This window comes from Nomascus leucogenys, unplaced genomic scaffold, assembly GCF_006542625.1.
Source record: "Nomascus leucogenys isolate Asia unplaced genomic scaffold, Asia_NLE_v1 000985F_63247_qpd_obj, whole genome shotgun sequence".
Taxonomy (NCBI): Eukaryota; Metazoa; Chordata; class Mammalia; order Primates; family Hylobatidae; genus Nomascus; species Nomascus leucogenys.
The window spans coordinates 38,140-62,599 of NW_022097793.1; the positions used below are offsets into that span (position 1 = coordinate 38,140).

At 43.7% G+C, this 24,460-nt stretch overlaps 1 protein-coding gene across 1 annotated transcript; it reads right to left on the minus strand.

Annotated features, from left to right (window-relative positions):
• Positions 1-544: 544 nt before the first annotated feature.
• On the minus strand, positions 545-23,149 carry LOC115834356 (ryanodine receptor 3-like). Its single transcript, XM_030809104.1, has 13 exons — positions 23,084-23,149; positions 21,590-21,790; positions 18,207-18,337; positions 13,546-13,588; positions 12,951-13,078; positions 12,173-12,233; positions 11,711-11,857; positions 8,761-8,895; positions 6,908-7,064; positions 5,967-6,031; positions 5,501-5,601; positions 1,573-1,624; positions 545-640 (listed from the first exon to the last, which is right to left on the minus strand). Exons 2-13 carry the CDS (start codon positions 21,704-21,706, stop codon positions 545-547), a joined length of 1,233 nt encoding a protein of 410 aa, XP_030664964.1. The 5' UTR covers positions 21,707-21,790; positions 23,084-23,149.
• Between the last annotated feature and the right edge of the window lie 1,311 nt (positions 23,150-24,460).

The following is a 24,460-nucleotide window of genomic DNA, read 5'->3' on the forward strand; positions in this document are numbered from 1 at the left end:
GTTTTAAGGCACTTAATCGATATTTCAGTGTCGACAAAGTGTCGGTTTTTTTCTGTTTCTTTAACTGCTTAAAGCTTTTCTGGATACAGTCACTAGCAAGTACCATGGGAGAAATTAGACTGCAGTTATTATCTTTTGGATGAGTCACAAATCGGATACCATGACGACATTCCAGTGTTTAAAATTTCAGGTATGACACATTCAAGACTTCATACTTCTCTAGCCCTTTCCTTCATGCTTCCATCCCAACAAAGTAGTTAGCTCAGAACTGGAAAACTTGAAGGCCATTTGCCTAGAGACTACTTGATTCTTCGCCTTCCTTCTTCAACATTTTGACAGGTTCTCTCCCACAGTGTATGTCCATTAGGCACAAAAAGCCAAATCAATTTCAAAATATCACAGATTTTCAGCAAACAGTTTTTTTTTTTTTAAGGGAGGCATTTAGAAAATGTCACATTTCAGATATGTTGCAGAACTGTAAAAGGAGGACTTTATTTCATGGGAAGTTGACTGTCCAGAATTGTGGCGCTTCTTTCATTCAGATTTATCCAAGCTGATCTTCATATTGTTTACGAAAGCAGTCACCGGCTGGGAAGAAATCCCAACACCTTTCTTGGTACATCTTCCAGACATAAGATTCCTGAAATCATGTGAACAATGGGTGCTTATTTTTAAACCACAGTAAAAGCTAAAACCCAGTTTGTTTTTGTTCTTTGTGGCTCCCTTTAGGAAGACTGATGTGAATTTATATGAGGCCAAACCTGCACATTCATTCTTGCTCTATTCCCAGCACAGGCTGTTTGGGAAGCAAGAAGCCATGTCTCCCTGACACATGCTGGCAGGGAAGGAGAAAAATCCCCGTCTGCCCCAAGCAAAACTGAAACCAATCAATGTTTGCCACTAAACATACTTAAAGATTTAGCAATAAGCTGATTCCATGCCGCTGGTGGAAGACGGAGGAATGCATGAGGGAACGTTTATTGCCTGCTAAATCCAGAGCTGGAAACCAGGTACCTCTCCCATTGAATGAGTGAGCTGTAAAGTTTTCCTACAAAGCCAATGATGTTTGAATATTTGATAACTGACTTTTTCCTCCCTTGCTCTCTACCTTTCTGTTTCTTTTTCACATTTAGTCACAAAATTTGACACATCCTTTCACTCATCCTCTCACATGCACACCTCCAGGCTCCTGTGTCACCCACACATGAGGTCTTTATTGTTCTTAGCCTGTCTCTCACTCTGTTGTACTCTAATTTTTCTGCTCTTTGTTACAGCCACCCACTCCATTTCTCATTGTCTTTTTCTCCATAATGTTCTCCCCACCTCCAGCTCTTCTAGTCTGAAGCAGTAGCTATAAGCGTTTAGAAAATGTCAGTGCTTGTTGGGAAGGATAACCAGGAGGACTTTGGCTTCTTACTAAGTCACAAAAAGGTGATGGAAAAATGCATACACGGGATTAATGGGGCCATCTATCTATTTCAGATAACCTATGCCCTACTAAGTCTCAAGATTTAGGAAAGGGAGATCTAACACGGGTGTATGATTCTTAATTGAAGGCATTTTATTTCTTACCTGACCTGTGTGCTCTGTTTCATCTTTATTAATCAAATACATCAGAAAGAACCTGGAATGAGGAAAAGATAGATAGTATTAGATACTCTGGTCAAGACCCAAGTTCATTGGCATGGATTAACTGTAATCAGGGCTCTGAAAGGCTACTTGGTCCCACGCTGTCTACAGTGACTTTAAGGATCAGGGAAGTGTGGCATAAGGACACAAACCATCATTTTCTAATAGTAGCACACACGAATCCCGAAATTAGCCACTTTGTGAGGAGAGATGCTTTTTGACATCCCTAAACCTTGAGCTAAGTAAGATCACTTGCAAGGTAGCATTTTGGCCACCACTTTATTGTTAACAAAATTCTAATAAAACAATAAAAATGGTAGCCCAAATTCTTACCATAGAATATTTAACAGGCCATTTATCATCTCATAAAAATGTAGAATTGAAATTATGTGTGTGTCTCAAGAATATGTCATGGAAAAGTTAGAAAGTATTTAATCTCATGGAGTTGCTCTGATTCTTCCAGAAGTATAGTTTTGTTTTTATCATAGATAGCTGGGGGAATGCCAGTGTAGTTTCACTTGCTCTGTGATCCGTGTCTTGGGTTTGAGTTTGTCTGTGACACATAAGTATCCCAGGGGGCAGGGGCTGAACTCTCAGCTCACATTACATGATCTCAGAGACAGTTTCCAAAGGAACCAGGCTCGTGCCCTTCAGGAAAAGGATTGTGAGGTTAGTTATACGAGAAAGTAGAAATTATGTCCTTCTGAGGGTGGAGAGTCTGAGCCCCAGATCTTGAGTTCTGTCAGGGTGGTACTGTGTTTAGAGCTTTAGGTCCTGGCCCACAGTAGCAGCTCTAAGTATGTTCATTGTCTTTCCCCTTCTCGTTTACTGAGAAAGAAAGTAGGGTTAATCCCTTTATCCTGTTTGATACTTAGGGGCTTAGGACATCATTCCTTGCCTAGCACATTTACTTAACAAAGCACCATTTTGGGTGGGAGGCTCAAACACGAATAAAGTTGGGTTCTTTCCCCTCAAGCTTGCTCCTAGAGGGGATAGAGACAGGAAAGAGACCAGTGTAACAGTGCCATGGGAAGGCACAGAAGGGGTTCCAACCCAAAGGACAGCATCCTTCCACTGGTCTGTAACCCATGGGTACTGACACGTGGCCATGGGCTCATTCACGTCCATTAAGATGTGTATTCTCTCAATGGGAATTGATGATAAATACTCATGAGGAAGGGCACATTAAAGTTATCTTTTTAAAATTCAAGTTTTTGAGGCCGGGTGTGATGGCTCACGCCTGTAATTCCAGCACTTTGGGAGGCTGAGGCCAAGGCAGGTGGATCACTTCAGGTCGGGAGTTTGAGACCAGCTTGGCCAACACGGTGAAACCACGTCTCTACTAAAAATACAAAAATTAGCCCAGGATGGTGGTAGGTGCTTGTAGTCCCAGCTACTTGGGAGGCTGAGGCAGGAGAATCACTTGAACCCAGGAGGTGGAGGCTACAGTGAGCCAAGATGGCGCCGCTGCACTCCACACTGCACTCTCCACCCTCAGAAGGACATAATTTCTACTTTCTCATATAACTAACCTCACAATCCTTTTCCTGAAGGGCACGAGCCTGGTTCCTTTGGAAACTGTCTCTGAGATCATGTAATGTGAGCTGAGAGTTCAGCCCCTGCCCCCTGGGATACTTATGTGTCACAGACAAACTCAAACCCAAGACACGGATCACAGAGCAAGTGAAATTACACTGGCATTCCCCCAGCTATCTATCTATGATAAAAACAAAACTATACTTCTGGAATAGTATAGAGACAGAGAGAGACTGTCTCAATAAATAAAAACAAAACTCATGTTTTTGACTTAAACTCATCCCCCAGCAAAAACATGTATCTTTGCCACTTCTGACAATGCCTTCTCCAAAGGCTGAGCCTGCTCTGTCCTAAAGAAAGATGAGGCCGGGCGCGGTGGCTCAAACCTGTAATCCCAGCACTTTGGGAGGCCGAGGCGGGCGGATCACAAGGTCAGGAGATCGAGACCATCCTGGCTAACATGGTGAAACCCCGTCTCTACTAAAAATACAAAAAATTAGCCGGTCGTGTTGGCAGGCGCCTGTAGTCCCAGCTACTCAGGAGGCTGAGGCGGGAGAATGGCGTGAACCCGGGAGGCAGAGCTTGCAGTGAGCCGAGATCACGCCACTGCACTCCAGCCTGGGGGACAGAGAAAGACTCCGTCTCAAAAAAAAAAAAGGAAGAAAGATGAGGGCTCAGCCCAGTGGCTCACGCCCGTAATCCCAGCACTCTGGAAGGCCAAGGGGGGGGGATAGCTTGAGCTCAGGAGTTCGAGATCAGCCTGGGCAATACGGCAAAGCCCCTTCTCTACTAAAAAAAAAATTAGCTGGTGCTAAATTAGTGGTGCACCTGTCCCAGCTACTCAGGAGGCTGAGGCAGGAGGATGTCTTGAGCCTGGGAGGTGGAGGTTGCAGTGAGCCAAGATCACACCGCTGCACTCGAGACTGGGCAATGGGGTGAGACCCTATCTCGAAAGAAAGAGAGAAAGGAGAGAAAGAAAGATGAGGACTCTAAGCTGCAAAATATAGAGAGAAGCGGGAAGAGCTAGGCTGGGGAGCAGAGCCCAGCATTTTATTTTTTTTTCTTGTAAATGATCAGTTACAGGGTCTGAGTTATCAGGTAATAAAATCTATACACTCTCTAAATTCTGTTAAGTTTTTAAGTTTTATAGGCAGTCCCTAGCACCCAATAGGTTCAAGTAACTTGTTATTCAGTGAATGCTTTACCGTCGAATAAGTGAAACACTTATTAGTTGCCTACTGGGTGCCAGGCATTGTGCTGGGATAAAGCAGTATGAGGCTGGGCACGGTGGCTCACGCCTGTAATCCCAGCACTTTGGGAGGCTGAGGGGGGCGGATTACAAGGTCAGGAGATCGAGACCAACCTGGCTAACACAGTGAAACTCCATCTCTACTAAAAAATACAAAAACTTAGCCAGGCGTGGTGGCGGGCACCTGTAGTCCCAAACTCGGGAGGCTGAGGCAAGAGAATGGCGTGAACCCAGGAGGTGGGGCTTGCAGTGAGCCGAGATCACGCCACTGCACTCCAGCCTGGGCGACAGAGCAAGACTCCGTCTCAAAAAAAAAAAAAAAGGCAGTATGAAAGGGCCGGGCACGGTGGCTCACACCTGTAATGCTAGCACTGAGAGGCTGAGGCAGGCGGATCACCTGAGGTCAGGAGTTCAAGACCAGCCTGGCCAACAACAACAAAAAAAGGCAGTATGAAAACAGAAATGCCCGAAAATATCCCAGGTCATAGGGCTTAGCTATTAATGAGAAAAGGCAGACATGTTGAGGCCTGAAAACTGACCACAGAATTTAGCAACATGCAGGTTAAAGGCCCCTTTGACAAGACCCAATCTTAAGATGTAGTGGGGAGGAAAGCCTGCCAGTAGGAGGTTCACAGGAGAATGAGAAGAGAAAAATTGAAGACAGTGAGTGAACATGGACAGCTTTCATTTGTGCTGAAAGGGAAAAAGAAGTAGGGCAATAGTTGGAAGTAAAAGTGGGGCCACAGATTTCTGTTTGTTTGTTTGTTTAGGATTTAAAAAAAAAAAGCATATTTATATGGTGATAGAAGAAGTCCAGTACAGAAAGAGAAATTGCTGGAGGTATGTGTCCTGGATGGAATCCAATCACAGGGTGAGGGGCTGGCCTTTTGCTAGGAGCAGGAATTGTCTACAACACACGTCTATCACACATGGGAGAGACAGAGTCTATGGACAAAGGTACAGGCTCATGGGGACTCCTGGGAGTTCCTTTCTGGTTACTCTTTTTCCAGCAGAGACAACTATATGACATAATTGGCTTTATTTATGCTACAACTGCCATCACTTTTGTTAACCAAGAATACTCACAAGTAGTTGGCTAAGTTGTGCTCTTGTAATGTATGTGTTTCAAAACCATGAGGGGTTGTGTCAAAGTAGTCATTGCCAATCCCACAGATGAAACATTTAGTCTAAGAAAAATAACAGGCAGAAAAGGCATTTGTTGGCATAATATAGGCAGGAGAGAAAACTGTCATGATTCTATTGAATTGAGGGACAATGAAAACTTTCTAATGCTTTTGGCTATTAGTCGTTCACTCAGTAGTGCCACACACTTAGCTCCTGATTAGCTGAGGATACTGCTCCCTCCGATTGTGGGACAGTGGAGGAGGCAGCAGAGTGGCAGGTATGGCAGGGTGCAGAGCACAGGGCATGGAAAACAAACTGTTCTTGCTTAGTACTGGCCCTAAGTAATAGTAAAACCTATTGTTTAAAAATCTATTTGCTTCTGGGGATATTAAAATAGAGCTAGGATTAGTAGTTAGAGGAACATTACCTCCATATCTTCTCGCACTTGTTCCTGCTGGTCTCTTAGCTCTCCGAAAGCATCAATAATAAGACCTGGAATTTTAAATACAAAGACAAAGCAATCTGTTTAGTGGTTCAGGGGTAGAGGAATGATAAAGGAAGAAGCTACTTTGTTCTGTTAAAAAAAGTGAATTATCAAAGCAAAATTAGAAAAATAATACTCGTGTTTCTCAGTGTTACATCCTGGCTAACAATTTCTCATTGTTTTCCTAACTCTACCTTTCTACACTATGCAGTGCTGTTAACTGCATGCTCCTCCCTGAAACTCTTTCCTCTCTACTTCTCCCTGGTTGGTCTCCTATTTTGCTTAGCTATTTGTGTTCAGTCTGTGTGATAGGCTCTCCCTCTTCCCCCTCTTCTCCTAGCCCCGCTGACATTGAGCCACGTGGATCAGGGTTCCTCCTCAGTTCCTTCACTTCTTAGCCCTCAACACCTGCATGTCTTACAGGTTCCTCCACTCAGCATGACTCAAGCTAAATTCGTCATCTTTCTCCAGTCTTGACAAGCTATTGACTAAAATATCATTCTTTCCCTCCCCTCCCCTCCCCCACACTGCCCAGCTCCTCTGCTCCTACCCCACCTCCCTCTCTGGGAAGAAAATGAAGAGGACAAGACTAGCCACAGGAGAGATCTCAGAAGCAGAAGTGAGGAGGAAATAATTCAGAGTAGAGGAACAGAAGGAAGGGGCTCTTCTGTATGGATGAAGTTTCTCATAACTGTGCCTGGTTGTGTCTTTGGCTTTATATATAGCCAAAGCCTCAGGTATAGTAGATGCTAAATTAGCTCTTGCTAAATTAACAAGCAAATGAATTCACACACTTCTTCATAAACCAATTAAGTCATAGATGCAAGAAAGTAAAAAGAACTAGATTAAACCCTGTTCATACTCAACATAATTGGCAATCATACCTTGAATGATGGCCAGCAAGATGACAATGACAAAGAAGAAAAAGGTAATGTCAAAGACAATGCGATACATTTCATAAGGATCACCAGCAGGGTCTTCAATTTCATCACCAATGCCACCTCCTGCTCTCACTCCCACGTACATGTGGAAAAGGTAACACTAGAGAAGAAAAATAATGGAGATTTAGGCAAAAGTCACAGTTCTGTTTTTAGCAAGATGCTTAAATCATTCATATGATTTGGTCAGATTGTGGCAGCCCTGAGCCAGGAGAGGGGAACTCTTCAGAGGTACCAGTATTCATGCTGCTAGCTGCTGTCCACTGCACCCTCTGGACAGTTTGATATCTACAAAGATGGAAAGACTGTTGTTACATTTAGGCTTTTAAAAGGTATTTTTAGGCCCATTAAAAAAAAGTTTTGAACTATTTGATAGAACAGAATTCATTTAAGGTGTATATAAGTTAAAAGATCTTTAAGCCTTGATGAGTATGGCCTATGCCAGATATTAATTTTTCCTCATTTAATTTTAAGCGTGTTAGCCTGGCCTTCAGGCTGTGCTACAAACTGCAAAAAAGGCCCCCTCTCTTCTTCATCTGCGTTCCCCTTATACCAGGTAGGGCAGGGATTCCTGCAGCAGGAAGGTCAAAGATAATGGACCTTTCTGCTCCTCCTGTTCTGCAGGTTCGAGCCAATCTAGGCACTGACCCTGTCTCTCCACCTGATGGGATGGGTTAGATTCACAAAAAAAGGACTGTCTTATACCTGGAAAATCAAAAGCCAGGGGCAGCCTGAAGACATGCTGCTCATGCTAGCACTCCAGGGGCTAGGGTTGCTGTCTCATGACGGTGCTTGGCCCAAAAAAGCACATGGAGAGTTTTTTGTCAAGAAATGTTACCTCTTTTATAGAAATGCTCACAGACTGGGCAGTTCACTGTTCCCTGACCCTGAGACACAGGTTCTTTTTCTGAAATCTGGGCAAAATAAACTGGAGATGCTGCTGCAGCCAAGCTGGCTTACTCTGGGCGGTGCCTTTTTTCTCATGAAGATCTGGCCTGACAGGACTCCCCCTCCCCACCTCCAAACCTGATCCTGCTGAGGTCACGTTCTTCAGCCAATGGTGGCTGTCCGCAAAGAACCCCCGACTGGCTTGCTGAAATCAATCAAGTGCTCAATCCCGGTCCATGGGACTTTGCTCTCTGTTCTGAGAGACAACGATCAAAGCTCGACTCCCATGAAATTTAGACACAGGTTTCATTCATAATAATGTCTCACCTTGGCCAGGCACTGTGGCTCATGCCTGTAATCCCAGCACTTTGGGAGGCCAAGGTGGGCAGATCACCTGAGATTGGGAGTTTGAGAACAGCCCGACCAACATGGAGAAACCCCATCACTACTAAAAATGCAAAATTAGCCAGGTGTGTTGGCCTATGCTTATAGTCCCAGCTACCAGGGAGGCCGAGGCAGAAGAATCGCTTGAACCTGAGAGGCAGAGGTTGCAATGAGCCGAGATGATGCCATTGCACTCCAGCCTGGGCGACAAAAGTGAAACTCCATCTCAAAAAATAAAATAATGTCTCATCTTTACCCCAGAAAAAAATAGATTAATGATGACCCCACTGTGCAGGGTGCTTCCCTTTCCACGGGGCTCAGATGTGTGGTAAAGAAACCTACCTCCATCACTTCTGTCTTCCCAGAACACTCCTGTTCGGAGGAGACATCTGTCTTCTACTCTAATCTCTGCTGTGCTCTGTAACTAACTCTACAGCTCTCACTTAGTTCTCCAGAGCACCCCCACACAGCCCTTCTTCCCAGTGAGGTGGTGGGGCGGGGTGGCCCCGCAGTGCGTGGGCTCTCACCGTCATCATGTCGTCGCCCTTCATATCGGGCTCGTCATCATCTTCACGTTTGTTGTAGAACTTGCGGAAGAAGTTGAAAGCCACCACAGTATAGAGATAAACCACCACGGCCAGGAGACCGACAGTCAGAACCAACTGGGAATGAGAGGACAGAGAAAGGAAAAGGAGTGGGGTCTTCTCTACCTCGAAAGGTTCACAGGAGACTCTAAGAAAACAAGGAGGAACAGTGAGGACCAGCAAGGAGAGGAAATGGGGAAGGGGTGGAGGGCAGCGAAGAAAGCTATCAGGCCATGAGCAGAGGAGGAAAGATGGGACCACAGGTAAAGAGAAGTGGACTTACTGGGAGAAAAGAGTAATGATGGGGTGTTAGGGGCTGAATTGTGTCCCCCCAAATTCATATGCTGAAGTCCTGGCCTCCAGTACCTCGGAATCTGACTGTATTTGGAGATGCAGATACAGCCTTCAAAGAGGTGAGTAAGTTAAAGTGAGGCTGTTAAGATGGGCCCGCAACCAATCTCACTGGTGTCCTTAGAAGAAAAGGAGTTGGGGACACAGAGAGGCTAGACACAGGCACACGTGAAGGGACGGTCAGGGGAAGCAGCAGCAAGAGGGTGGCTGTCCACAGCCACGGAGAGGCCCCCAAGGAGACCAACCCTGCCAGCACCGTGACACTGGACTTACCGCCTCCAGAACTGTCAAAAAGACATTTCTGTTGTTTAACAAAATACCAGTCTGTAGTAATTCATTCTGGCAGCCCAAGCAGACTAATGTATAGGGTATTAGATTGGGCGTAAGTAAAATATAAAGGAACTTAAGTATTGAACAGTGCAGGTGCTGTGAGGAGGGATATATTGTGTTTCGTTGTTGTTCATACAGAGCTAGCTGTTACCTGAGGCTTCACAATGCAGCTTCTGCTCTAATGCTGCTTCTTAAAAACCCCAGGCTGGGAAGGGGTGGCTCACGCCTGTGATCCCAGCACTTTGGGAGGTTGAGGTGGGCGGATCACGAGGTCAGGAGATCGAGACCATCCTGGCCAACATGGTGAAACCCTGTCTCTATTAAAAATACAAAAATTAGCTGGGCATGGTGGTGCATGCCTGTAATCCCAGCTACTTGGGAGGCTGAGGTAGGAGAATTGCTTGAACCCGGGAGGCGGAGGTTGCCGTGAGCTGAGATCGCGCCACTGCACTTCAGCCTGGTGGCAGAGCGAGACTCCATCTCAAAAAAACAAAACAAAACAAAAAACCAAAGGTTCTTTGGACTGGTGGGTATCCCTACCTTACGCTGTTTCATAAATAATCATGCACTGGATAATTGTCACAACTTTGAAGTTACTCTAAGAATTACGATGGTGGAGCTGAGTCACACTTTTTATTACAGAGAATTCTGCCCAGGCCCTTTGCAGTGTCCTGGGGCACGCTTACTTCCAGGCTTTAGGAGTGAGAGTTCAGTGGCTTAAGTGAGGAGTACACAGGACCTGCACATCTGACCTCTCTCAAGGACTAGGCATTGAGCTAGGAGATATGAAGATCAACAAGATCAGAACTTTGCCTTCAAGGAGCCACACAAAAGGGAGTGGGCATTTAAGTGTGAAGATCAGCACCAGAGGAAATATATTCAGCAGACTTGAGAGGAATAGTCACTCAAACCTTGGAAAGCCGACCTCCCAGAAGGCCGGTGGTTAGGAAAAAAAGAGAAAGAACTTGGACTTTGCATCAGGGAAGAAAAGGCGTTGAAGCTAAGCTCTGCCACATAGCAGCTGTGTGGTCTTGGGTGAGACATTTAGCCTCTCTGAGCCTCAGTTCTCTTATCTGTAAAGTGAGCCTAATGTCTACCTTACCAGGTAGTTGTGAGGCTGTCAGAGTAACTGGGACACGGCATGAGCTTGGCACACTGTAACTTCCGTCTTTTCTCCTTCTCCCGTACAAAGGTTTGGAGATGTGAGGGAGCATGTCTGTCATACGCAGACTTGTACTTACTGAGGAATGAAATGCTAAACAGTTTGAATCTGTACACAAGGAGAAGCCATTAGAAGATTTTAATATGGTTATAGCCATTGCTATATCCAGTCTCATCAATATCCAGTCTTCTATATAGTGTCAGAGTCAATTTCTTGATTATATATATATGTATTAACTATATAATATATATACACACACATAAAATGTGTACTATGTGTATAATACATAACAACCATATACGTGTGTGTGTGTGTGTGTCTGAAATCATTGGCTCTTAATTGGATGCAGATACCAGAAATACCTGGGGAGTCTTCTGTGTACAGTATGTCTACTTGCTAACCCTCCAGGGAATAGATCAGATTCATGGAGGAAGGGGTAGACCTTAAAAAGATCTCCGCCCTGGCACAATGGCTCACACCTGTAATCCCAGCACTTTGGGAGGCCGAGGCGGGTGGATCACCTGAGATTAGGAGTTTGAGACCAGCCTGGCCAACATGGTGAAACCCCGTCTCTATTAAAAATACAAAAATTAGCTGGGCATGGTGGCATGTGCCTGTAATCCCAGCTACTCGGGAGGCTGAGGCAGGAGAATTGCTTGAACTGGGACCTGGGAGGCGGAGTTTGCAGTGAGCCAAGATCCCGCCCCTGCACTCCAGCCTGAGTTACAGAGCGAGACTCCGTCTCCAAAAAAAAAAAAAAATCTCCAAGGTTATTCTGACATGTCCATCACCTCACTCCCTCCCCTGCTTGATCTAAATGTCACGGGTCAGTGAATCAAGGTCTTATGCTTTTTACATGATGGTTGCAGTTACATTTATGATTGGCTACAATTTTGCAAAAACAATCACCATTAGTTCAAACGTTTGGCCAAGAAAAGTACATTATATACCATGACACATTCCTTCCTGTCATACACTGTACACTACCTGCTGTTTTTTTTTCCTATGCATATACAGGTCCATTCTGTTCTGCATCAGTAGAAACCATACCTGTTTGCCATTGTGAGTTACAGATGACAGAATGGTCCTCAGTGTCTTGAAGCCCATTGCTATGTCCAATAGGTGAGCAGCAAAGAAGAAGTTATTGTAGTGGCCCAGGACTGACATGGTTGTATACCAGGCAAGGTAGAGAAAGGACTGGGAATGGAAGAAAGCAGACTTTTAAGCATTTTTGCCTCATAATGTGCTCATTAAACGATTTTTTCTTATTTTGGGGGACACACTGAGGATAGAGGGGGTTTAGGTACTGAAGTGCTGTGAGCTGGCCCAAGAACTGCCAAGTGAGCCCCATCTACCTTACACCATTGTATAAGTGTTCCCCCAGCACGTATAAGGCTCTTGGTCTTTGATAAGCAATCCCTGAACCCTTCTGAGCATCCTGCATAACTTGCTTCTCTGTGACATCCCTGAACCTGGGGTATAGAATTTTGTTTTTCCAGGTGCAGTACTTACATTGTCAGTAAAAACAACTCCAAGCTTCCAGATATGGTACTTCATGTCTATGGAACTTAGCCTAGAGAAGAACAAGTAATTTTAAAACTTAAAAATGTCAAGAGGTAGTTAAGTGCTTAATAAGGGGGAGAAAGTAAGTTTTTTCTCTCAGGTTTAATAACCTAAATACGGCTCTCAGCTTTATCAAGTTGTACGTGTTCCCCATGAGACAAGAGAACACTTGAATCACATAGCCTGAAATTTTTTTTTTTGAGACAGAGTCTCAGTCTGTCACCCAGGCTGGAGTGTAGTGGCGCGATCTCGGCTCACTGCAACCTCCACCTCCCAGGTTCAAGCGATTCTCCTGCCTCAGCCTCCCAAGCAGCTGGGACTACAGGTGCTCACCACCAAGCCTAGCTACTTTTTTTTTGTATTCTTAGTAGAGACGGGGTTTCACTATGTTGGCCAGGCTGGTATCGAACTCCTGACCTCGTGATCTGCCCACCTCGGCCTCCCAAAGTGCTGGGATTACAGGTGTGAGCCACCGCGCCCAGCCCAACCTGAAATTTTAATTAGTCTTTATTTTTCAGCTCTATAGGGCATCAAAATGTATTAGTCTTCAAATTTTTAAAGCAGTGCTCTCCCAGTATGTTAGAACCTAGAAGAAACACCTAAGCCAGACCAGAGCCTGAGAGAACAAAGACACGGTTGTGATTTTTCCCTGGAGCAACTGAAGAGGAATAGAAAAGCAAAGATCTATTTTAGCTGCTTTGGATTTTAACTCCTAAGCTTTTTGTACCATGACACCAGAGAAGCCGCTTCTGCTTTGGTCTCTTCTACTGGGCTAAAGTCAAGAGCATTTTTATCCAAACCCAGAAGTTCAGCAATACGTTCTGCTCCGTAGAGATCTCCATACTTGTTGATCACCTGAAACAAAGGATGACAGGGTGAGCTCAGGCCACACACCACCACCAAATACTTTCTAGCTCTGGGGTCTTCAGAGCTTTGCTGCCCTATGGGCAATCTTCCAAGGGATAGATTAAGACATAGTTCAAAATGTAGAAAAAAGAGAAAACCCAGAGAAAAAAGCAATGAAGACAATTAAATAACTGCTTTTTAAGCTGATACTGATATCTTGATTTGCAGGGGAAAAAACATCTACTACTATGCAGAAAACAATGAGGACTGTGTTAACTTGTTTAAGGCAGATGAGTATATGAATGAAGCCAAAAACCTACGTATGTTCATATCCAACCCCTTCTGTGACCTACTCTTCTTGAGATATTATCATAAAAGTAGCATCACATTTACTCATGTTTGTATGTGGGAAACTTAAAAAACATACACCACTTTTTTTTGTGATCACAGAACTCACCCCCACTAACAAGGCATACCTTTCTCTTTACAAACTTGTCCCAGTAGTTATTAGGAAAAGATCTGAAAAACAAAATGAAAAAGGTTAGTTCTTCATTCTTAACATCAAGGAAAACACATCAAGAAACGTTTCAGTTTGAGTGCTTGGATCTGGGATCCTTTTGGTTTGTGTCCTGCTCACCAAAGAATTTAAGATCTGATTGACGTTCAGAGTCATCACAGGTCTACAATACTTTGTATTGGCTTCTGAAACACTCGGAAGGCCACTGGGCAGTTTCTGCCTCAGAATTATGATTTGGAGCCAAGAATTGTAATGACAGATTAGACAGAGACAGATATATGTTTCTAAATCCTTTCCCTAATCCCAGTATAACCAGAAACAAAATGCTACAGAAAACACAGGCATTCCATTCAATGAGTCACTAGTTTATGTCAGCTACTGGGGTAGATAATGGGGATGCGGGATGTGGGATGTGGTGGAAAGTGCAGACAAAGTCCCTAATTATATGGAGTTTCCAATCAGGGAATCACCGTTAGTTTATTTACATCGGATTTTTTAAGCCGGGTGCTTTTCAACTCTATTTTCTATTCCCGCATAATGCCGCAGGGCCTGCTTTCCTCCAGGAGTTGGATCCCTTTCTTTTTTGGAGATGGTTCTGTACCATCCCCTAACATCCCCAGAGAGATGATCTTTCTTCTCTCTGTAGCTTGTACCAGCTCCACTGCAAATATTTCTTATTGTTAAAGTTAAGAAAGAACTGTCATCTTCAGGAATGTTGGCAAAAACCATTGAAAATATGTTGTTCCTATCCAGAATTACTGAATCCTTCCTGTGGGCGTTCCTTGTAAGGCTGGAGTGCAGCCTAGGAGCCTCTGGCCTCTGGTGCATGCATTCTTACTTTCGTTTTCCTTTATTTGATTCATTCTTTTTGGTTCTAGAACACAACAGTTCCGTATTCTCCAGATACCACCCAAGTTGGTGATAAGGAAATGGAGACCTCCCATTATTCACTGACCTCTCAGAAGAATAACCCCAGCAAATGCTGCCTCTCCTCCAACAGGTTGGCAGTATTGCTTGTTTTTGGTTTGTTAAAGCAGTTTGTCTTAAACATTTAAATGCCACTTGAAAGCAAAAATGAATGCTGGTGTTACAGAGTAAACTGCTAATATTTTATCTCTGGGGGATGAAAATAACAATTATTTTGACTTTCTTCCTTGTACATTGCTACTTGATTTTTTTATGCACTGCATTTAAATTGAAAACAAAACAAATAAAAATCAAGCCATGCTCTCTCTGCCACACTGATACCTCCTTTCTCTTAAGGAGGTATTCATTTATACAAATGGTAACATACAACTCAGCCTGGTCGTATATTGTCCTAAGCAGAAGATTCCACAAGTGATGCTGAAGGGCCAAGGACCACAGGCTCTGGGCATGACCCCTTCATAGATATGGTCTTACCTTCATCTGAGCATTCTGAATTTCTTGTCCCCTGACTAGGTATGCAAACTCCTTGAAGGTAGAAAACAGATTTTTACTTGTTACTAGTCCTTAAAGTGTGGCATAGAGAACAGTCCTTCAGAAGGAAAGTGCATAAATAAAGAGTGCATCTATACATGAATGTTCAGGGGAAAAGTACAAGATGCTTAACCCATTTCGTAATCAGGGAAATATACAATGAGGTGCCATTATACACCTACTAGATCAGCAAAATTATCTGCCAACAATAAGTGCCAGCAAAGAAGCAGAGAAGAAGAAACTCGAATATAGTACTGTTTGGAGTATAAATTGGAACAAACATTTTGCATATCCTACTATTCAGCAAATTTCTCTCCTGGGTCTATACTCTAGAGAAATCATTCGAATTGTGTATCAGGTATAAGAATGTTCACTGTAGCACTGTTGATAAAAGCCAGAAACTTTAGAAAACAAGTTGAAATATCTACTGTCAGGAAAATTGATCAATGCGATAATATACATAATGGAAAATGCTACAGCTTTGAAAATGAACAAACTATAGCTATATACATCAACATAGGTGAGTTCCCCAACATAATGCTAAAAAAAATTCAAGTGACAGTATAATGTATATAGTATAATTCCATTTATATTAAGTTTCAACTAGTCAAAATAGTCAAAATATATTTAGGGACAAATACCTAAGTGGGAAAACTATAAAGCAGGAGAATGAATATCACTAATATCACTGATTGCTAATTATTTAAGAATTAATATTACTAACCACTAATGAACATCAAAAATGTAGATAGCTGTGGGTTGGGAAGATATGATCGGGGGGATAATACACGGGATTTTTAAGCTGTCAGTAATGTTCTATTTTTTAACCTTTTTGGTTTATAATTATATTGTAAAATGTACATATACATTTTATATGTTCTTATGTGTGCTTAACAATATAAAAGTAAAATGTTTAAAAAGAAAGCTCCCATGACATACAGTTAACTGAAAAAAAGCAAGTTACAAAACATGAACATGTACTATGATGCCATTGTGAAAAAAAATTAAACATTGGTCTATCTAAAATGTTAAAAAATAGCTATTTATTTATCCATTTCCTACTCATGGACGTTCAAGCCACTGTAAGTAAAAAATATTACAGGCATGAGCCACCACGCCCAGCCTGAAGTCCTCAGAAATGCCTTTGCTGGGACATTTTAGCGTACTTGTCTCATTATCTCCTTAGGATACATTTCTAGAAATTGAACTGCCTTCTTTTTTTTTTTTTCTGAGATGAAGTCTCACTCTGTCGCCCAGGCTGGAGTGCAGTGGTGCGATCTCAGCTCACTGCAACCTCCACCTCCCAGGTTCAAGTGATTCTCCTTGCTTCAGACTCCCAAGTAGCTGGGATTACAGGCGCCCACCACCACGCCCAGCTAATTTTTTTGTATTTTTAGTAGAGACGGGGTTTCACTATGTTGGCCAGGCTGGTCTCGAACTCCTGACCTCATGAACCACCCGCCTCGGCCTCCCAAAGCGCTGGGATTACAGGCATGAACCATTGCGCCCAGCTGAAATTGAACTGCCTTCTTACTGGGACTTTTAGGCCATATCCCCTTGTATAACAAGACACAAGCATTACTGATGATTGCACAAAGCTTACCAAAGGATTAAACTGTTCAATAGTGTCTAAGACTTCTGTAATGTAATGACAAAGCATCAGAAACAGTGCTTTTCCTTGTGTGAGAAGATTGGCAGGGGACCCGCAGGCAGGGACGGACTTAGGATGTGAGGATGTGCCTGTTCACATTTTCCCCCTTCTAAGAGAAGAGCCTTCTTTTTCTGGAGAATATAAAGAAATATGCTTCGTTGTACCTTTGCAGAGCTGCTTCTTAGTTTGCCTGATCATCTTTGGATAGGACACAGTTTTCTTCCCCTGGAGTCAGGGTTGCTGTTTCTTAACATGCCTATCTTAATTGGCACACCTAAGAGTTTCAACACAGTCACCTTTGTTTACTATTTGGCCCTATTTCTTTTACCACATTATCTTGAAACCGTCACTTACTTTGTGAATCAACTGTCATTACAGCGTGACATTTTCTAATGGTGATGGCCATTTTTTGGATAGTTAGGAGAAAGAGAATGAGTAACAACTTAATGCCTACCACGTGCCAGGCATTTGCCAAGCATTTGACACATACACTCATTAATCCTCTGCAGGATGATATTCTCATCCCTCTATTACTGATCAGGAAACTAAGGCTGAGAAGGCTTGATTACCTTGTGCAAGTTCACAGACCAGTAAGCTTCAGAGCCTTGGTGTCATCTGCCTGTCAATCAGTGCTCTTCCTTCTTCCCAACACAGCGCCACATGCCTACAGGAAGGCAGGCTTGCCTCCACGGGTCTTCACATCCCTACCAGACGGCTCTATTTACCTGCCCATGTAAGTGCCTCCCAATCTTATGTTAAGATGAGGTCTCTTACCAAGCAGGCTATTTGGTTAAGAAGAGGACTTCAGGCTGGGCGCGGTGGCTCATGCCTGTAATCCTAGCACTTTGGGAGGCCTAGGTGGGCGGATCACCAGGTCAGGAGATCGAGACCATCCTGGCTAACATGGTGAAACCCCGTCTCTACTGAAAATACAAAAAAATTAGCCAGGCATGGTGGCGGGCACCTGTAGTCCCAGCTACTCAGGAGGCTGAGGCAGAAGAATGGCATGAACCCGGGAGGTGGAGCTTGCAGTGAGCTGAGATCCACCACTGCACTCCAGCCTGGGCAACAGAGGGAGACTCTGTCTCAAAAAAAAAAAAAAAAAAGAAGACTTCAGAGATGGCAGTTACAGCAGGGCTGTGCCATGGAAGGCTATGGAAAAGCTGAAGCTGATCACCTTGATCTCTAGACTCCTTGGCCACTTAAGCCCTGGAAACACTGTGTGACTCGAACATAGAAAACTAGTTTAAGCAATATTGTACTGGACTGTCTGGTCTAAATCAAATATACTCAGTACGTTCTGATAATATCTTCTGTCCCCATTAAACTAATAGAAGTCTGTACAAGTATTTGATGGGCAGTAAGTGGCTTTATTGAAGAGGCAAGGGAGAAGAGTCCCAGAAACCAAAAGAAAGTTTATATTAACCAGTTTTAAGGCCAGGAGGAAAGAGTTACTCTATTTACAGTAGAGACTCCATCTCCCTTTCAGGTTGGGGTAGAGGGACACTCACGGTGTGTTGATCACCAAGCGGTCCCACTGCCCCTTGATGTCATCTTCAGATGGCTGTTCGGTGATATATAGGCCATCAAACTCCAGCTTCCTGGCGATTTCTTTTTCCCTTTTGAATACCACCAAAGGCACCTAGGAGTGGGAAGAAGATGGTTACTCAGAGCAGGCTTTGTGATTAAAGCACCTGCTCCCAGGTATTTGTCACAAATTAACCTTCCAACTTCAGAGCAGCAATCTCCTTATAGTGGAATTCTTAGGGTGCCTAGTTGTGGGATCAAAGCCAAATGATTTTCTTTGGCTAAATACTTACCTCTTTAAAGCTGATCTGATTTGGGTCACCCTTTAAGTTTTCAGTTAGATAGCTAATACTAATACAAACTAGACTCCTTGACCCATGCTAGCGTACAGGCTATGCCTAGATGAGCCCCAGGGCTGAATGAGTTAGGACTCCTAAGACTCCTCAGCTGGAGTTGAACCAATATTTAGAAATGACAATAAACCATTCTAGAATAGATCGGCCAGCCACAGGAATATGATGAAATGTTCCAACTCCCTTCAATGTACAGGGTCATATTTATCTCATGGCTTTGAAGGTAGTTAATGAAACATGGTTTCATAGTTAGAATGAGAGGATTCAGTCTTTCTGTATTGAAGTTTTCTTCCTGAGATTCTGTCCGTAAGGAGCTCCTTCCAGGTAGTGGCGTACTTGTTTCCTACTATCACTCTCCATTCTTTTATAATTGGAACTTTTATTTTAGACTAGATATAGTGGTATGGCTATAAGGACTTACTGCCAAAGGGGAACGCAGAAAGGGATTGGAAAACAATCCACTTGCCCCAACCATCACTAAGTGCACACACACTCCAAACATGGGACAGTTAATGAGGCCAGAGGATACTGCTGAAATCCCAGGAAATGAGAAGTCACAATCGACACAGCTCCTCTAGCCAGAAAAGCTTAATTCAGACAGAGCTAGGGCGTCTCATCTCATCTCCAGCTGAGATGCCACTGGCTACTTGGCAACATCCTTGAGACCTTTATCTCCAAACCCACGATATGCATGTACCCCACATTGCTTTTGTCCAAAACAAAAGAACAAAATTCAGACAGTGATTTGTAAAGAGTTACCTCTTGCCCTGTTTTTCTTTAAAACAATGAAATAACACTGATAAAATGAAAAACTCACGATAGGAAGGTGGCAAAGGTTAGTAGCCACTGCACACTGTGAGGAACTGATGATGACTGTTAGTACATAGATGATGTGGGAGGTGAGGCAAAGCTCAGCGACTAATGCCTGCTGCGTTTTGGATGACTGTGAAGAACAGTAGTCATAATATAAGTGTAGAGCGGTGCTCATTTCTGGGATTCCAAGCATTCCCCTTCAATCTCCTAGAAGTTTGTATACTCTTGCAAACAGAACTTCCACATTCTTTCCTTGCTAAATAGTGTTTCTTTTTTGTTTCTCCTGGTCACAGTATAATCTGTACTCCATCTAATAAGCCGAACTCTAGGATCTTAAACTAAGGAGCAGCAGCGAACATGCTTGAGGGTTTACTATGTATTCTGAGTACATTTACACACACCTCTACATTTAATCCCCCAGCAACTTTAGCAACAATACTCATTTTTACGTATGAGAAGATAGAGGACTGGGAGTTTAAGTGGCAGAGCTGTGAGTTCAACCCAGGCAGCCTGGCTCCAGAATTTGCACTTTCATAGTTGCAATGGAGTCCTTAGTGTAGCCCAAGGCACAAGGTCTCTTCAGCACAGTAGCTGAACTTCCTACATGACACAATAGTTCACTGAGGGAAGAAAGGACCACAATATAGGAAAATATTTCCTGGACTCTTCCCGGGAAGAAGATGGCTTGCTGTACTTAAGGAGACTTCCTACTCAAGAGAAGGAAGAAAAAAACGTAATGAGAAAAGCAGTGAGAAAAACACAACTATGATGTGGCAGAACTAGAACTGGACTTGGGACACCAAAAATTGAATGACTGAAGATTGACATAACTGTAGTGGTTGTGAATATGGCCCCCAAGGAACCATGCCTCCTGGAATTCATGCCTTTGTGTAGTGCCTCTCCCCTCTACCATGCAGCAGTGCATCTGGGATGGCCATGTGACTTGCCTTAAACAACAGAATGCAATGGAAATGACACTGTACCAGTTCTGGGCCTAAGACTTAAGAAGGCTTAGCAGCTTCCACCTCCATGCTCTTTTTGGAAACCCAAGCCATCATGCAAGAAGTCTAGCTACCCTACCGGACAGATCATGTGGAAAGGCCACATGGAGAAGGAGATGCTCTGAATCTCCCTGGGGAGAAAGAGGGAGAGAGAGAGAGAGGCCCAGCTATCCCAGCTGAGCCCATCCTTCCAGTTGTCCCCCTATGGAGCTGCCAGGCACGGGAATGTGCCATCTTGGCCATTCCAGCCCAGCTGAGCTCACGGATGGCTGCAAATGTAGCCCCTTTACATAGAACAGAGGAACTGCCCAAATGTGCCCAAATGGCACATCTGTGAGATGTGCCATCTCACAGAATCAGAGAGATAGACAGTTGTCATTTTAGACCACTGAGTTTTAGAGTGGTTTGTTATGCAGCAACAGATAACTGAAAACTAACACATCAGTAAGCTTGCTTCTGAGATCTTGAGTGGTTACCACCTAATGAAAAGGTATTTTTATAAAAATTTTGACATCAATTCAAAGATCAGAAGACTCTCTCATGACTAGCTCTCCATGTGACTTTAGCCTGATGACTCTAGTTCTCTGAAATTCAACAAGAGGTACCTGAAATGGGACTCCTAGCGCAAGGCTTCTCAAACTTGAAAGTGCGTACAAATTGCCCAGTGATCATGCTAAGTGGTAGATTCTGAGTTAAAAGACTCGGGGGCTGGGTGTGGTGGCTGATGCCTGTAATCCCAGCACTTTGGGAGGCCGAGGCGGGTGGATTACCTGAGGTCAGGAGTTCAGGACCGCCTGGCCAACATGGTGAAACCCTGTCTCTACTAAAAAATACAAAAATTAGCTGGGCATGGTGGCAGGCACCTGTAATCCCAGCTACTTGGGAGACTGAGAGAGGAAAATTGCTTGAACCCAGGAGGCGGAGGTTGCAGTGAGCCGAGATTGCATCATTGCACTCCAGCCTGGGAGACAAGAGCAAATCTCCATCTCAAAAAAAAAAAAAAAAAAAAAAAAAAGACCTGGGGTAAGGCCTGAGACCCTGCAGGTCTAGGCAGCTCCCAGGTGATGCGCTGCTGCTGCTCCATGGACCTTACAAAGACCTTTACAAATAGCAAAGTCTTAGAGCAAAGGGCTGGCTGGGCTCAAAAGGACACTTCTTCCTCAAGGAGTGAGATTAGATCCAGAGTGGCAAACAGCTCACCTTTAGGCAGTAGTAGCCCACCACACAGACAAGAGAGATGATGGTGTGGATGATGGCCAGGGCCCGCAGCGTTGGTGCCATATACCCGGTGCTCTCCTGAAGGACAAAGAATACCATCGCTTCTTCCTCTTCCTCGTCATTAAAGGAATTCCATAGGTTTGCAACATCCTCTGTCTCTTCTTCTAAAGGTTCTTCAGTGACCTGGCTCAAAACACACACTCGCTTATTAAACATCAAAAAGAACCTCAGCCATTGGGCTCTCCCCACATATTTTATATTGGTAGCATATGCTGTACAAATAGTAGTGACTCAACATTACTTGCTGAATGAATGAGGTTTTTAGGTAACTTATTACTAGGAATCACCCAGTATCTCTAATAATTGCAAACAAACTTTTAAAAAGGAGACAAAAACCTATCTCTTGAAAAGAAAGCAAAAAAAATTAAAATTAGGAAACTTTTACTACATATGCTTATAATCCTTATGCCACAGAAGGGAATCTCTGATCATGCTGTGGCCTGAGAGGAGGCGAAGACACACACCACAAGCATGAAGCATGTGTGTGCCTGCTCCCCCACCCACCACTGCCACCCAGCCAGAGACCAATATTTTCCATTCTTTCTGAGATGCCATTTACATTCATGGCTTCAGCCGCTATTCTTACACAGATGACTCTCAAATCTACAACTTTGAGGCTTTGTCCTATAGCTCCAACTGCTTGCTTTCTCTACTTGGATGGCTGTCTGAAGTCACCTCAACCTCAGTGTGTTTAAAACCAAGCTTTGCCTCTCTTGGCTATAGACTTCCATTTTTCTTTTATGGGCAACAGAAGGTAATTAGTTTGTCGAGTGGAAAGTTGAGGTGGATAAAACAATGTTTCATACAAATTAGATTGGTGGTTTTAAGTAGAAAGGGAGATAGGCAAGAGATAGAAAAGCCAGTTAAAAGACTATGTCAAGAATTCAGGACCCTTCATTAATTCATTGCACTAACAATTATTACATGCCTACAGCATGCAAGACCCCACTTGCCAATGTTCAAAACCTTCATTTAACTTGAGCAGTCCCCTCTCTTTCCAAATCCTGTTAATTTTCCTTTATAATGCTTCTAACAAATAGGCCAGCTATAATGGCTCTTGGTTACCTTATTCCTTGAAGAAAGAATTGTATTTATTATTCACTTTGAAATACCTTGTGGTTCCTAATATAGGGTCTAGTTCATGGTAGATGCTCAGCAAGTATTTCAAGACTAAATTAAGTAATGACTAAAATAAGCATGAACTATTGAAATGGTCCCCTCACTGGCTCCCTTGTCAGTAGTCTCTCCATTGCTAGAAATTGTATTCCTTTTAAAAAGCCAATGTCTTAGAAAATTTGCTACCTATTAGAATGTTCGCTACAATTAAGAACACAAATTCTGTCGTGATTCTTTTTCTACACATAGTATACTTAGTATACAGCATATTTAGCAAATAACCCCTGAATGAAGTATCACCTTATAAAAAAGCAGGATGAAGTTGATAGCGAAGGCTACAAACAGAGCAAGGAACCTCAGGTTGTAGAAATTCCTGGCCAGGGTAATGCTGCAAAGAAAGGACAGGCAGAAGTAGAAGAGCTTTGGAAGGAAAAGAGAACTTCCTACTTTCACACTTCTAGAAGGACAATTCTGGTTAGAAGTTCACACATGACTCGTCTTACTCTTTGATGACCACTCTTCTAGAGCAACCCTGGCATTCTTAACACAGCCATGGCATGACTGTGTCATGTCATGAACATGGAACCAAAATGTTGATTTTAAAAAAAAAATTGCCTAGAATTGGTATAAAGAATCCTGCTCTGGCTTATTGCTCAGGGAGCCAAAGGCCTAAACACGCCACCAGCAGAGGACTCGAGCCTTGCCTTGAGTGCTTGTGTGATTGCATTTTCGTGATCACTCCACACAGCAAGCAGTCTATTAGGAAACTGTAAGTGATCTAGGCTCGCAGAAGACGCTGGCAACTCCCAAACTGGATGTAGCCATTCTGTGGCCTCAGTCCTCATTCCTTTCCAAGTTACAGTCCCAGGAGCCTCTTCTTCTCCCTTGTTGGGAACAGCATTCCCATTCTTGCTGCCATTTTCCCCCAGAAAAATCAGCATCCGCAGACTGGAGTGGAAGCTGCCTGGGTAACATTCCCAATCTCTCTGTGGGGAGCCCTCACTAATGGTGCTAGGGAAGGTGTGGTCCTGGCCTTCAGCCACTGTACCTCAGAGGGCAATGTATCAGAGAAAGAATATTACAAGCTGTTCTAAGCTTTGATTGCATATAGAACAATCAAGGTTTGGAGGACTAGTGTGGGAAGCTAACATAAGAGGAACATTCTTTCTGATTCCCACGTGATCAAAACACTTCTGAACTTTTGGACTAGGATTGGCTAAGTCTCCACATAATGCACATAAAGGACTGGGTAGAAAGAGGTGTTCCTGCTCTCCTGGTAAGGAAACAGGTGAGAGGGACCCCCCTGCTGATAGCAGAGCTGTTGGAGGACTGTGGTTCTTTCCAAGCTCTCCCCCTTTTCTTTTCCTCCAACAGAAAAAGGAATAGGTAGACATATGGGAAGAAGAAAGTTTAGGAATGAGAAGGGGAGGAAGTGTAACTGGACCAAACAGTGAAACAAATCAGCGGCACTCTCTGCCATCTGCCTGGGCCAATGCCTGCACCATGAACAGGGCCACGGCTAGAGCGCTTACCGTAACTTGGTCTGATAGATTTCCAGCCCTTTAAAAAGAAATTGGCTGTGGAAAGGCTTCCGGCTTTCTCAACCTTCTGACCACACCGCCGCTTCTTCTTTTTGTCACTTCTGTCCACAGGTACTCAGCTTGCTCCTCTTCTTTG